Here is a 14,877-nt window from a genome sequence, read left to right on the forward strand (position 1 = left end):
AGAATGTTCAATAAAAAGCCCCGGCGTAATTTTCGGCAGAGAAAATACAACTCAAGCGAAGAAGAGGATAACCAGAGGAAGAGCGGAGATGAAGAGGAAGATGAGAAAGCCCCGGTTGTTGCTCAGAAGCCTTTGAATCTGGCCCAGAGCCGCGGTATCTCCTGCAGCTCCAAGCGGGAGGCGACGCCTCCCAGAACGGACAGGAGTGACGGAGAAGATGCGGAAACGTTGGAAGAGAAAGACGAAAGAAAGGAGAGAAATAAATGCCCGATTAAGAAGAGTACAAACGCCATCCTCAGTTTCTCTGAAGACAAAGAAGGTAGGACTGCATTTAATGTTGCGGATGTGAAACGTCATGCCCTCATAATAAACAGCACAAACAGTGAAATAGCTAAAACAGTGTTTAACTGTCCTTTTTTAATCTTAGTCACAGCTATTCAGTCCACGGTCATGGGCCTCCCGGTGTAACTCCCTCCAGAGGAAAGAACAAAAAGCAACAATCTATATAAACACTGAGGAGGACGCTAGATGAAATGGCTGCCTTTGGTTTTTCCCTCATGGATCTGGTTTGCTTTTTATTGTTCAGCCGAGGAACCAACATTTCAACTGAAAAAGTCCTCTGAGAAAGCCGTGGTCTTTCGCGTGAGAAGGAAGGAGGCTTCGCGTGCGAAGACGACCCAAAGTGCAGGTGTGTGCTCGGCCGGTTCGTGCTGTTAACACTGCTCTCATGTCCTTTACACACACAATGTAATCACATGCATTATATTTCACTAAATACATGCTGTGTGCAAACTCGTTACGTTCGCGTGGCTCACTCTAACGCCGTTGAATAGAACACTGCAATAAATTCCAACTTGATGGAGAGTATTATGGTCTGTTTTTGTTTCAGCTGTTTTAAGCAGGTGTTCATTCGACTGTATTTTCACTTGATGGGCTGTTCTGTTCTAATGTGGGAATCTTTTCTTGAAATGAAGAGAGACTGGAATATTAAAACAATTGTCAGTGAAACTAATAAACTGGCAACTAAATCAATGTCCTAATATTTCAAAATGTACGTTACTGTAGTATAGTTTGATGAAGATGAAGTTATGATTTCATTGAAAAAACCAGTCAAATCTGGCAGAGAGGAAAACAAAATGTTTAGTCTCACGAGGTGCCGACACTGAACACCCACTCCTTGCCACAGCTTAATACGTCTTATGTCTTATAAATCTCTGCTTAAAATAGCGTTTAGGACTTTTATAGTGTCTAGTATTTATTAAGTATATCTATCTTTTACGTTTGCATAATAACAAACCTTTTGTTTTGGCTCCGTTTTCTGCAGATGGAAATGCCTTCCCATCTTTTCCTGCCAGTCCCGCATCACCGTGTGCTTCGACCCAAAATGATGCTGACGACACTGATGATGACAGTGACAGTGATGGCGGTGTTGCGTCTTCCTCCATCAGCTCGATGTCAGACACCAGCATTTCTTCTGCCAAGCCAGGTTTGTGTTCTCTCTCTCGTTCAAGATAAGTGAAAGTGAGGTTTTAGGTTTTTCGTTTTACTCCTCAGAGACGGCTAGGTTTTAGAGAAAAGACAGAATCAGTGTTTGGTATTGAATAACTTGCATACTTATATGTCAAATTCACATTGGTGTACCTTATACTTCAAGTGTAGTTGCTTTTCAGTAAAGGCAACTACACTTATTGGCCTTATTTTAGTGATAAATGAGCCGTTATCAGGTCCAATTCTATGTCTCTAGTTACACTTAGATCAAAGGAGCATGCTGTAGTATCTAGTGGCTTTTAGAGAGGACATTTTAGATCACAACCAGTTGAACATACCTCCCTTTTATACATGGGGAAATAAACGCTTCATGCATCGATAGATGGGACTCATTTTAGGAAATAAAACTAAACTAATTGTAAGTGGTATAAAATGTTCTCTTTTTAATAGCTGATGAACATTAAAGGATGCTTCTGAATATTTATTTATTGTCCTTCATTGTTAAGAAGCCAATTTTATTTTCCAGCTTACTAGAGTTTAAGTTGTGTTCGTGCATTTGTGTATTTCAACACTTCTGTGATGTATATTGTGAAAGCCTGCAATAATGAAGCTGTCATTTGTCTTTACAGTAATTATTCCTAAGGCTGAAGAGATCCAGGCAGCCAGGCGGAAGCGTCGGGCCATTCAAGGCCGGAAAGATTTCATTCTGCTGGGCAGAGATGGCCGGAGTTCTGCTGGTAGCACCCCTGATCACTGCAGTAGAGAGGATGATGAAGACAAGGTTGAAGATGATGATGAGTCAGATGATCACGAGAGAAGAATTGAGTTTGCGCCAAGATTGAAGAGCCTCAGAGAGAGAATTGCTGAGAAAGTTGGTACGAGAAGGGGAGAAATGGCAGCTGGAATTCTAAGGCCTTGCATGAAACGGTGAATGTTCGGTGTGCCGTTATATACTGTATGTTTGTTTTTAATCCAGGAGGCAGCGATAATAGTCTCTCAGGAACTGATGGAGAAGAGCAGGATCTTTGGGAGGAGACACAAATTGAGAAGGGAGTCAAGAGACGTCCAGGAGGACAGGTAGGACGGACGTTTTCCCTTTTGTCTTTAAAAGTGTTTTTTTTTTTTTCTCAATGTGTTTTGATCTCTTGTTTCATTTAGTGACTGGCCACTCTCAAATGGGAAGATAGTCTTTTTTTTTCTGAGGACATAAACTTTATCTGCGTGTACTGCTCCCTCTGTACTGTATACTTGACACCCTTTACTACTACTGTACTTTCGGCTTGTCCCAGTGGGGCGTCGCCACCCTTTATTTTTCCTTTATTATCCACAGAGCCCATCTGGAAGCGAATCCAGCATCTATAGCAGCAGCAGCATCAGCAGGCAAGAGAAAAAACAGAAGAAGTCCTCAGCAGGGGTCAGAATCCCAAAGACCCGTCCTCTGGTCAGTGTCATGATGGTCAGGAAAAGAATCACTGGGACGTAAGTTTTCTTTCATTATGTTCTACTGCCAAACAGTATATTTGTAGTATTCTTGACTTGACATCTCTTAGTGATTTTTATTAATTTGCTTTTTTTTTTTGCCTCTAGACTAGATTCACTGAAGGAAGTTCACAGAGCACGGCAAGCAGAGTTGAGGAGGATGGAGGGTGATGCTGAGAATGCTAAAAGCTCTCTGGAGATTCTGGAGGAATGCTCCTCAGATAGCCAGCTTAGGTTTTACAGGGCTATGACCCTCTATGTCCACAACCTGGTGGAGTGTTTACGGGAGAAGGTGGGTGATGAATAACGCTAATGTAGCTCTAACATAAAACAAATATGTCAAATAATTGTTGACGTTTGTATAATAGAACTTTCATTCGTGTTCAGTTTACAGATTCCACCTTTTGAAGATTATTAATAATGATCGACTTACTGAAGAAGCCTGAACTGATGTGTGTGACTGTCGACAGGTTGTTGGAATCAACTCACTGGAGCTGGAGCTGCATGCTCTGCTGTCTGACCAGATGGAGGCACTGTTGGCACGGCGACGGCACAGGATGAAGGAGCGGTCTGACCGTCTGCAGCAGCTCAGCTGTGAGTGACGTGTGTGCCTGTATTTGTGATCAAACGTCAGACAAAATATTTACGTGAACTTTATTCTTTCATGGCACAGATGATAAGAGTGGAGATTCAGCCCATGGAACACAAGGGTGAGTGTGTGTGTGTGTGTGAGTGTGCGTGTGTGTGTGCGTGTGATTGATTCAAAATGGTCAAGATTCAAAATTTGAATGTTCTTCTGGTTGATTACTTTTTTATTCGGTATGAAAAATCAATGTTATATATTAACAACTTGTAATTGTAGTTAGAAACGTGTACAAAATAAAAAAAACCTCTGCATAAGTACTGCGATAAGAGATGCTGTATTTCTCAGCTTTGTGAAACTGGTATTCCGCTCTTCACATATAAGTGTGTATGATATCTGTTTGATATGTTGCAGTGATGAAGACACTGGTGCTGGAAATGAGGAAGATTTTGAGATACCTGAAGACACACAGCTCTCGGCAGAAGAGGAAGATGAGCTGCAGAAAAACAAAGGTCAGGGATCAGATTCATTCTGCAGTCTGTTCAGCATAGAGTTCCATTTTGGCAGCCAGGCTGCTTTATGTCTCGTCACTGGTGGCTTTGCTGTTATTGTCTGACTCTCCAACTTCATTTCTCTGCCTCTCCAGCTGATATCCTGTTGAGGTCCCAGGCGGTGCTTTCTGATGTCCAAGACGAGTTCTGCGATGTTAAGAAGATTCTGCACCGCTTCGAGGAATGGAGAGGATCTTACTCTGACTCTTATCACAACGCTTACATCTCCCTGTGTTTGCCCAAGTTGCTAAACCCCATCATAAGACTTCAGTTACTGCCGTGGAATCCGCTAGAGGTAATTGTTGAGACAAACCCAGAACTAGCTCGTATATATAAATGTACATTTTCTTATCTAAAGGGATTTGCATGTTTTAGGATGCCGTAGGGGACGTTGAATCCCTCCCGTGGTTCACAGCTGTGGAGACCTTTTGTCACGGCCATGGCCACGAGGAGCTGGAGCACACGGACAGACAGACGCTGTCTGCTGTCATAGAAAGGAATGTCCTTCCCAAAATGACAGGTAATAAACACGCATCTTTTCACCTGCATTTGTACCTATCTTGTACTACTCAAAGAATTTGGCGCCTGTTCAGCAACTTATAAACGCAGTATGTGGCGTATTCATTGACAGGCAACTACCATTAATTTTGTTCACTTCATGGGGGTTTTATTGCATTTTTTAACATTTGGAAACCAGTTTTAACTGGTAAGACATTTTTCTTTACACATTATAGTCTTGTAAAGCTTAACTCCAATGACGCGCATGCTTTCCCTGGAGAAATGAAGTATTTACTGACTGTTTTCTCAACCTTCAGCATGCCATCCTTCACTTCATTAGTCTACAGACTATTTTCTTTTGTCTGTCATTATTCAGCGTACGCGGAGCTGGTGTGGGATCCCTTATCCCGACAACAGTCAGACTGCCTGTCTGATATTTGTCACAGATTGAAGGAAGACTATTCCATCTTTGATAGGGAGCAGAGTAAGCCTGGAAAGGTAAAGTCAACACTTCTGTAATATGCTGGTGTTATGGTTGACAAGGAAATCTTTCAGCTTTGACAATTATTAACCTTCAGTAAAAGCAATTAGCCCGATGCTTCACACTGTCTTTAGTTCCTGTTTGAAAAATAAGCTGCAACATGAAAAACATGAACATGGTATATTTGTATATGCACATGTTTGTGTTAACCATGTTTAATGTATCCCATGCAGGCGTTCATAGAGGCTGTGATCTGCCGACTGAGGAGTTGTGTGGATGAAGATATCTTCATCCCCCTCTACCCCAAAAAGTAGGTTCATTTTCTAACCTCTTAGGTGGTTATTTGAATTACGGTAGTAACAAGGAGAAAACAAACTATTTACCATTCCAGATGCTCTTCAATATTTTGGAAAACATATGTGCTCAATTATTGAACCTTGGCTTGAACCTATTTCATGAAACTGTAGATCAGGGACCTTGAACTTGTACTATTGTAAGATCATGTTAGGAAGACAGTTTTATTTTCTATCCAGGTTTTTAGAAGACCAGACGTCTCCTCAGTGTCTCTTCCGGGATCAGCAGTTCCTGACAGCCATTAAAGTACTGCTTTATACTTTCTACTCTTGTTTATTACATTTTCCAGCTCTTTTTTTTTTTTTAATCGATTGTTTTGTCCTTTATTAGCTGTTAGGGAGCATGGCCAAATGGGATTTGCTGCTTCCTGAGTCTGCGTTGAAGGAACTAATGTTGGACAAGCTGCTGAACCGATACCTGATGATCACCCTATGCAGTCAGACTTCGCACAACAATGCCGTCCTTGCGTGTAAAAAGGTGTTTGCATTTATTATTCTTGCTGTGTATCGTGTGTGCTTGTGGCTCCTGGGGGTTTGATCTTGATAGCGTTTTGGTGGTTTCTGTTGGTTAACCTCACACTGCTTCTCTTCTTTCCACAGATCGCAGATAGTCTGCCACTCTCTTGGCTAAAAGGAGAAACTGTCTGTCTGCCTCAGCTCCAGAATTTCAGAAACCACCTAGTTGAGAAAGTTCATACCATCTGCAAACAGCAGCCTCCTGGAGAGACAAACACGAGGTGATTATTAAAACAGAAACTTTCAAAAATGTTTTTATTGCTTTCAATAATTTATATTCAAACCTTTGCCCCCCCCCCCCCCCCCCCCAGGTCTGCTGTGGTTGAAATGCTGCAGATTTTGAGCAGAATCCGGTGCAATGACTCCATCATGGCTATAGCAGAGAAATACCACTATGAAGATGTCATCTACTCTCACCAACTGTTAAACCAGGAGAAGGACTGAGCTACAAACGTGATGGAACAGAACTTCATTCAGTCAACAGTACAGTGCAGTTTGAAAGCAAAGACAATGTGCTGGACAGGAACTGAACGCGTTTAACCTTGTGGAAAAGGTGGCTTAACAACGGCACACATGGGAATGGAAATGTTGAGAGCCATTAGAGCAGCGTAGAGGAATATCCACTGCTTGTCAGACCAGCACAGAAAACAGTCACTAGATATACAGCAGTGTGTGGGAAGTGGCGCCAAAGTTAAACACCAATAAGAATTATTTTAGAAAACAGGAAAAAATGCCAAGAACAAAGGTGTGGGGAAAATACATCTTTCTACTCTTTAAAGTTGTGATTATGCTGTCTGTTTTGTACATGAGAAAAGTATTCTTAATAAATATTTGTATTTCATTAATATATCTGGAGTTTTATTCAGACTGTCATTTTAAAGGGTATTTACAGGGCGCAACACGTGCCTCCCGTCAACAGAGGCTTCACTCCTGCATGCCCACCACACACCAGCACCACTTCCTGTCATTTCTTCAGCTACACCCCCCCAAAAATGACTATGTATAGAGTTCATAGTAAAGTAATGACGATCAAGTTTGAACTACAGATACTGGGGCGACTGCAGAACTCGTTTAGTGTCGTGGTCTGAGGGATTATTATCATTTAGCTTGTTAAATTCTAGAATCAAACTGCAAAAATGACACCCATTAGGCGAGTGCAGCGCAATGCAAGTTGCGTAGCAGCTCACAAACCTTATTTAATTTCAGCGGTTCCTTTCTGAGGGTTGATTTACAGTACATTCTGTATAAAAGGTAAATGTGTTACTGTGAGGAAGACGAGATCTGTTGACAGGCAGAACTGGCTTCATTTCCGAGGCTCAAACAAAGAAGAGCACGCCAAGACAAGATTTAAGGTTTAATGAACTTTATTAATCCCCAGTGGGCAAATTTTTTTTGCACTCGATATATAACGCATACAGGCCACAACACACTCACACAGACACACAAAGGGCTTGCAAATAATGGCGAGATGGTCATACGAGGAGGAGTTTGTGGGGTTCGGTGCCTTGCTCAAGGCCACCTCTGCAGTGCTCAGGAGATGAACTGGCACCTCTCTCCAGCTACCAGTTCACAATCCATACTTTGGTCAATGTTGGACTTGAACAAGCCACCCTCCGGTCCCCGAGCCAAGACTGAGCTACTGCTGCCCCAAACAAAACCCTAAATCCTAAACCCATAATGCCCGAAAACCAAACGTGAAAAAAGTCGAGCTAGAGATCGCCATCACCTTGTTGATTCATCGATTCCGGTCCTCAGCAGAGAAATAGATTTGAAAGAAACATCAAACGTGCCACACACTTAACAGCAGGGACCCTTTCAGTTGCAAGAAGACACTTGATGCATTTTCTGACAGGGCTCAAATGCTGAAATGTGATTGTTGCAACATTAATTTGCAGAAAATAAAAGGTTAAATTCAAAGGCGGCCAGATAAAGTGATGATCCGTCTATTAAACTGTCAAACTAAGGTGCCGGGAGGTTTTACTAACAAGCTGTGAGAGACAGGCGTGCAAGTTTGTGCACAAACACGCAAGAGGCTGCCAGGCGAGAACAACCCAGGCCCAGCTACTGTGTACTCTACTGTGTACAGCTACTTAGTACTATCCTTATGCAGCTGAAGCTACTGCAGGCTAGACAGACAATGCGTCTACACTGGAGAACTTTTATCTTCCAACACTGATACAGGAGGCAGTATTTTCAGGTGAACCTTTGAAAAGTCCACCTGTTTGTACATTGCTAATGTGAGTGACATTTTTGTCTTCAATGTGTTTGATTAACTCGAAAGCAAATTATAACCGAAGATATTTCTCAATAGGAAAAATAATGTTGGTGGTGGACCAAGTTGGACCCGTTTAGATAGTCGTGTTTCTTACGATCTTTGGCTGGGAGTTAAGGGCGGGGGGTGCGTGAAAATTAAATAACAGAGAACTGGATGCCATGTTTGTTGAGGCGGTCGATCAGAGTAGTTTTTGCAAAAGCAGCTCCTGGAGTGTAAACGCCGCCGCTAGAAATGGAAAAAAGCCAGAATTTAATTAAAATCATAGACTCAACATAAAATCACAGTATCACCGTATCATGTAATTACAGATGCTAAACAATTATACTGTAAAAGTAAGATATACAGTAATAAGTTATGTTTTTGTAGCTGATGCATTCCTGTACTATTGGGAAACACTTAAAAGTATATAAACATAGGAGAGGAAATAATCTGGATCGGATTTGATTCAGCTGACTTGTTTCTTAGGGTTTGCACACACTGATATAAAACATGTTAAATATTGAATTTTACATCAAGTCTGCGAAGATTAAAAATGTTCTCATTCCACAGAACAATGTTATGTTGCTATTGCAAAGTGTTATTCCCCCTGCTTTTAGTCTTTCTATTTAAAATATCACAGCATTTATTAATTTAGCTACAATAAATCATAAAAGCTTTTTGGAACTGCGGATAAGGGCCCAGTTTACAGACCGGCCTCATCCTCCTAAAACTAAACAAAAACATGAGCTACCAGGCACAAGAACTGCAATAAGTCAATGTTGCAGAAGCATAAACCAGATATAAAGTTCAATATTGCTTTAGCTGAGAATGGTTTTATTTTTTGGGGTTTGTATTTGAGTGTGAAGACAGACTAACTCACGTCTTAGGCAGGGCTGTGGGCTCCATGAGGACCGTTAGAGCAGCCTGTACCATAGCGATGGGCGTGGCCACATATCCAGACTCTAAAAAAAACAGCAGAGAGAAATCAAGAAAGGCCTTGAACAGAGCAGGACAGACTACCTGAAATTCTGAATCTAGCCCTGATAGAAGAAACAAGAGAACCTTTAACACACTCGCATGATCCTGTTGGGCTTCAGGCTTATTTGGTTAACTAGCGCTATCAAAGCTGGTGCTTGCTCTTCCTTATACTCTGATTTTTATTCACCTGGTCCCTGAATCAGTGTGCGGATCTTGCCGTCGGGTGTTCCGAGGGAAGGGTCCTGCCCCTCCGTGTAGCCTACTCCATGGAAGGCGAACTGGAAGGACGATCCTTCAATCTAATACACAAAGTGAAACACCAAGTTACACATATCAGAAAACAGAGCACGTTTCTAAGTAAACTCCTGATGTACATATTTTGTCACTCACCTGCTTTCTACTCGGTCCAGCTTTGGTGAAAAATCCAAGTGAAAAAACCTCGGGGTACTGAGGAGGTGGGAACAAGCAATAAACATCAGGGCCAAAACACGGTCTGTGTACTCTGCATACTCACTCGTGGCAGTAAACGCCATTATGCTGTATTACATGTGTGTTTGTTTACCTTTATCAGCAGGTCGCGTCCAAAACTGAACTTGACGAAGAACCAGAACAGCATGCCAACAAACATCAGCTTTATAGCATTGATGATTCCCCCAATTCCTGCGTAGGCTCCATACTGAACCTGCAACACATTAGTGAATCCCTTAAAACTGTCTTAAGATAGACCAAGTTAGCCTGTCTACAACTTAGATCTTCAGAAAGACACAACTCCCATACACAAGAGGACACGAGTTAAACCTTCACACGGCCAAGAACTCATTTCTGTTGTCTGAAACTCAAGGAGGACAAAACGCTGCCTGTGAGACGCACGCCAAGGCGAAAAGAATGAAGATGACACAAAGTGAGCAGCTTTCAGAAACATTTCTTTGGCTGTTCTTTAAAGAGTGCAGCATTAGAGACAAATGAATGCAAAGACTGCCGATAGAAAGTAAAAAGGAGAAGCCATTCATGAACGGACCGGTGTGGCTTGATGCTCCTCCATCAGGTAGCGCTGACTTCTCTTCACAACAGATGGATCAGAACCCATGAAGAGAACTGCATACTGTTGGATGTCATCACTGAAGAACAATAATCCCCTGCGAATGCACGCACACACACACACACAGAATGCAACATCTTTAATGGCATACTAATGTGTGGGACTGTATAGATCATGCTCTTGATTGTACTGGAGGATGGTTGGATTTAAGCTTTAGACAAAACTCGTCTAACATTTACATATGAGCTGTAAAATCAGCTCTTTGTTGACAACCACACTATTTGTCTAACAGAAGGCAATGACAAGGATGGCCTAAGTGTGTCTTTTAAACATGCATCACGCACAAAGCTCTCAAATTTGAGATGCACAGCAAATGATAGGACGTCAAAGCTGGAGGAACAGGAATGTTTATGGCGTATGAAATTTAAATCTTTGCATTTGTTTATTCTTTTGAGATTTTTGTTTTCCACATTTTGAGTTGTGCTATTAAAAAGGAAACACTAGGATAATGTGTTTGGTTGTGATGACTCCGGAAAGACGAGCAGCCATTAAACTGGTAGCTAATACTTAAACATTGCTTGCTGGATTCTTCCACCTCTCCGTATTGATCCTTTCCGACTAGCCTCCTCATGCACAAAAGAAATCAGACTAACTTCATAGTCTTTGATTCAATGGAATTGTTTCCACACCAGTTTTAAGAAAGACTTGAATAACTGAATTTTGATGTTCATTTAATTGTATTATACAATATCAGTGGTTTGTCAAACTGGTTGTCCAACTGTCACTGAGGACAAACAAAATATCAGATTTTTCGGGAAGCTGCAAAGATCAGTGCTCCACAAACCTGCGCTTCAGTTTGGTGCCAACAACCGGGAGAGGCTTGTGATTAAACTGCCTCCTGAGACTCTGGAGCTTTGGACTGTCAGCTAACCCGTAGATAGCCGACTGCCAGGTGCCATCGTGGATGCATCCACCCTGGTGGAGGAAGACCGAGACAGGAGGAAGAAATGGGCTTTAAACAAGTAAAAAGGGACACAAGGCATCAGCAGGGATTCATGCATCATTGCTTACGTCAGGTCCTGCTTTGACAGTCAGGAAACTCTCTACTGCAGTTAGCGTACCTGTGGATAAACAAGCCAATATAACAATGACAATGATAAATAGTAATGGATTAGCATCAGAATCATCTGGTGATCAGATTTCAATCACATTAGGTATACAAATGGCACTCGGATCGAGGAAGAACAAGCGTTGACTTTCACAATGAACTTCTATTTGTTAATCATTCTGTGTACACGGGTGTATTGGGAAGTCAATAGGAGAATACCTTTGAACTGCTCTCTGGTGTAAAGGACTCCCATGTCCGCAGGTATGGAATCAAAGCCACAGCTCTCAATAATGTACACGCCTTTTTCAGCTGCCTGACTGTTGTAGGTCAGCTGCATTCCTTCCAGAAACTGAACTCAGCCAAACAGAAACACACATAACACGTGTACAATAACATACCAAACTGCGTAGAGTGCCTATCGAACAATAACGGACCGTTACAGCAAGTACTGACTCAACAGATTTGTGGAATTTTGCTTATCTCGAGGAATCGCAAAGATGAAAATTGCCTAAAGGAAAGCCGACCCAGTTAGGCTGCCCGAATGTTCACTGTGTTTCAGTCAGGCATGCTGCGTTACACAGAGCAGCATCTGACCACGACGGAAAACCGCAGTCAGGCAGCCAGCTCAGAGATACTTTAGTCTAACTGACCGCAGCATGAAATCCAGGATGCCTCTCATGTAATCCAAACAACAGCAAAGGCGAATGTCAGGGCGTCTACAGGTCATTTATACATGCTTAATACTGATATGTTCATAAAAATATCAACCGATAAATTTGAATCCATTGGATGTATAAAGTTGATCAGTGATTTTCAGTTTTCACACACTTAAGAAAAATGCAGAATAATGAACGTACCTGAGGCTCTCCACTGATGTCAATATGGTGGGCTCCATTCTCCACACAGGCTTTGACCACGGGCTCGCCATAGAACCTATACTACACACACACACACACACACACTTCTCAACAACTTCCTTTCACCTGATTGCATCTTATAACATCTTTCTCTAAAGGTTCTTGGATGACCATCCAAGAATTATGCGTGCAGCAAATAGACGGCCCCTCCACTGGATTTCCACACAGAAACGCCACAAATGCATTTCATGTTGTAAACTGCAGCTACACAGTCCACGGTGCATTGCAACGGGAAACGCCTGCTGCTAACTTCAACGCTCCTCTGTGTTAACCACAATAGCGGCTATTGTCGTGGAACATTTGCTTTGAGGCAAGAACGTGGATGAGGCACAGGACACCACGTAGCGGTGAAAACATACTTTGTACTCCAATTGTACACAATACCACTTACTGTATGCTGAAAGACAGTAGCATTCATTGTGTAAATCAAGACTGCTGTGTGTGTGTGTGTGTGTGTGTGTGTGTGTGTGTGTAAGATAGGAAAAGCAAGAGAAGACAGAGAAGACACACGGGGCTATGTCCAACCTATGAGACGGTTAGTCTTGAAAATTATTTGAGAGATTTTAAAAAGTGAGTTTTTTGCTGGTTAAAGAGACACACCGAGTTCTGTGGAATCTACTTACAGGCCCCACACAGTTGAGAATAATGACAGCTTGTTTGCACATGGCTGCCAGCGAGTCTGGTTCTCCTACATCCGCCACAATGACGTCAACCTCTGACCTCAGCTCAGGCTTACCTGGACGGACAGACGAACGGGGACACACACACACACACCTTGTAAGGAAAGGAGCGGCAGTGGATTACTGTAGAAGGTTTGTTCACCATTCTCGAACAATCTGTCAGCATAGTTAACAAACTGGTAAACTAAAATAGTCATTAATCCCAGGTGTAAAGAGTTGAATATCATTTACCTGTGTGTGTGTGTGTGTGTAAAGCCATAATAATAATGGATCGGATTTATATAGCACGTTTTTCAATACAATATATTATAAAAGAAGAAGCAATTGCCATCATAAATATTTGGGGATTGTGAGAGCAAAGACAGACACGCTTTCATGTCCATTGAATAAGCAGAACGACTGAATATCTGGAACAGCCAACAGGCTGGGTGTGTGCTAAAAAAAAAAGTGGACTAAACAATGAGCAGGTATGTTCCACCAGTTGTTGCACAATCTGAAGAGAAAGCCAAAGAGGAGGGGGCAATAGAATGACTATCTAATCCCCTGGAAACTCATGCCACCAGCATGACAGAAGAATAGATCCCTGGTTTTGATCTAGTTATTTATAGAGTTCATTTTCCATGTCAGTGTGTCGCCAGAATACAAATAGACAACCTGGAAAAAAGCAGCATAAATAATCACATTCCACGTTCTGCTTACATTCAGACAGATGACATTTCTATTTCTGTTGGGACTGGTGGAAATAATTCAGGGATGAGACACCAAATAGTACATTAATTACCAAGCAATTCTTGTAATTAACCAACAACAGTAAAATATTAATCTATTTTAATGATTATCCAACATAATAATTATGTGCAAAGCTCATTTCTATCTTTCGAATAATAAACAATTATTTCTGCTTAAAAGTATTCATGAAAAAAGGCATAGATTTAAAAAGTGAACTGATGAATTATTCATATTTATTTATTTACGTTAAAATATCACCAATGTGTTTCTTTCAGTTCAAAATCTTATCTTCAAAAAAAATATTATAATACGCTTTCATGAAGTTTATTTGAATACTAAGCAAACGCAGACTCAAGTCTTTCTAGATACCCTTTCGATTACTGATTGATTGAATAATTCGGTTTCAACCTGACTTTTACTTTTAAGTTCAGTCATTTAAAACTACTCGGTCTCAGTGAGATCAATTTGGCTATAGATCAGTCAAAACAACGCAGCCACTTTTAGAAGCCATCTCCTTCGCAGCTATTATGCATGTTCACACAACGCGACGTACCGAGGACCTCCGCGGCCTGCTCCAGAACCTTTTCCAGCTTCTGCTTGCTCCTGCCTGCCACGGCCCATTTCAGAGAGCCATCCGGACCTTCGGAAGCCGTCCGGGCCACCTCCTCTACAACAAACTGTCCGGTGAAGCCAGAGGCTCCGAAGATAACCAGGTGATACGGCCTGCTGGAGCTCGTCGCAACGCACGCCATCGCGACAGAAAGAAGATTAAAGTTAAGAGCGCAGCGTTAAACCTCCACCTCTGAGACAGACAGACAGACTGACGGGGGCGGGGCTTCGAGCACTGACAGCGCGTCTTTGTCTACTTCCGTAGCAATATTGTGCTAATGTCTTGCTAACAAAACAACTACGTTCAATTGCGCTCCAATATACTTGTAATTTTTTTTTAGATAACCTGTTTGTAATACGTTATCAAATCGAGCCTTTTTCCACTTTTTAGCATTCAATCCCCTTTTTATAACAGCCTAGTTTTATTTAATACTACGGTAAAGCGATCGCAGCAACTTTATGGACTTCCTCTGCTTCTCATTGGTTATTACATTAGTCGCGTGATATTCGCGTCATTTACGTCATTCGTGTGCGCCCGCGACACCACGAGAGGCGTAAATCGTGGGGTCAGGTTCTTGTAAGGTTCAATGTCACAGAATTCCTGCGACCTGACG

At 41.9% G+C, this 14,877-nt stretch overlaps 2 protein-coding genes across 2 annotated transcripts; one reads left to right on the forward strand and one right to left on the reverse strand.

The window, feature by feature from the left end:
* Positions 1-3: 3 nt before the first annotated feature.
* On the forward strand, positions 4-6,755 carry gcfc2 (GC-rich sequence DNA-binding factor 2). Its single transcript, XM_068740149.1, has 18 exons — positions 4-352; positions 587-688; positions 1,325-1,486; positions 2,118-2,363; positions 2,465-2,565; positions 2,819-2,967; positions 3,076-3,259; positions 3,438-3,561; positions 3,635-3,677; positions 3,965-4,062; positions 4,197-4,396; positions 4,477-4,621; positions 4,976-5,097; positions 5,314-5,390; positions 5,614-5,680; positions 5,765-5,911; positions 6,034-6,170; positions 6,261-6,755. The coding sequence occupies exons 1-18, from the start codon at positions 4-6 to the stop codon at positions 6,391-6,393; spliced, it is 2,586 nt and encodes an 861-aa protein (XP_068596250.1). The 3' UTR covers positions 6,394-6,755.
* Positions 6,756-7,304: 549 nt separating this feature from the next.
* On the reverse strand, positions 7,305-14,453 carry LOC137917759 (saccharopine dehydrogenase-like oxidoreductase). The gene is made up of 12 exons (XM_068760491.1): positions 14,208-14,453; positions 12,869-12,981; positions 12,186-12,266; positions 11,548-11,677; positions 11,292-11,341; positions 11,065-11,195; positions 10,200-10,317; positions 9,744-9,863; positions 9,572-9,628; positions 9,369-9,480; positions 9,084-9,165; positions 7,305-8,449 (listed from the first exon to the last, which is right to left on the reverse strand). Exons 1-12 carry the CDS (start codon positions 14,404-14,406, stop codon positions 8,359-8,361), a joined length of 1,284 nt encoding a protein of 427 aa, XP_068616592.1. The 5' UTR covers positions 14,407-14,453; the 3' UTR covers positions 7,305-8,358.
* Positions 14,454-14,877: the final 424 nt, after the last annotated feature.

Source organism: Brachionichthys hirsutus, chromosome 1, assembly GCF_040956055.1.
Source record: "Brachionichthys hirsutus isolate HB-005 chromosome 1, CSIRO-AGI_Bhir_v1, whole genome shotgun sequence".
Lineage (NCBI taxonomy): Eukaryota > Metazoa > Chordata > Actinopteri > Lophiiformes > Brachionichthyidae > Brachionichthys > Brachionichthys hirsutus.

Coding starts and splice junctions, on each gene's coding strand:
- LOC137917759 (XM_068760491.1), bottom strand. CDS start 14,406: ATGGCGTGCGTTGCGACGAGCTCCAGCAGGCCGTATCACCTGGTTATC. Junction 10,318..11,064: donor GGCACCAAACTGAAGCGCAG/GTTTGTGGAGCA, acceptor GTGCATTCGCAG/GGGATTATTGTTCTTCAGTG. Junction 9,629..9,743: donor GACGCGACCTGCTGATAAAG/GTAAACAAACAC, acceptor CCACCTCCTCAG/TACCCCGAGGTTTTTTCACT.
- gcfc2 (XM_068740149.1), top strand. CDS start 4: ATGTTCAATAAAAAGCCCCGGCGTAATTTTCGGCAGAGAAAATACAAC. Junction 2,566..2,818: donor AGAGACGTCCAGGAGGACAG/GTAGGACGGACG, acceptor TATTATCCACAG/AGCCCATCTGGAAGCGAATC. Junction 6,171..6,260: donor CCTGGAGAGACAAACACGAG/GTGATTATTAAA, acceptor CCCCCCCCCCAG/GTCTGCTGTGGTTGAAATGC.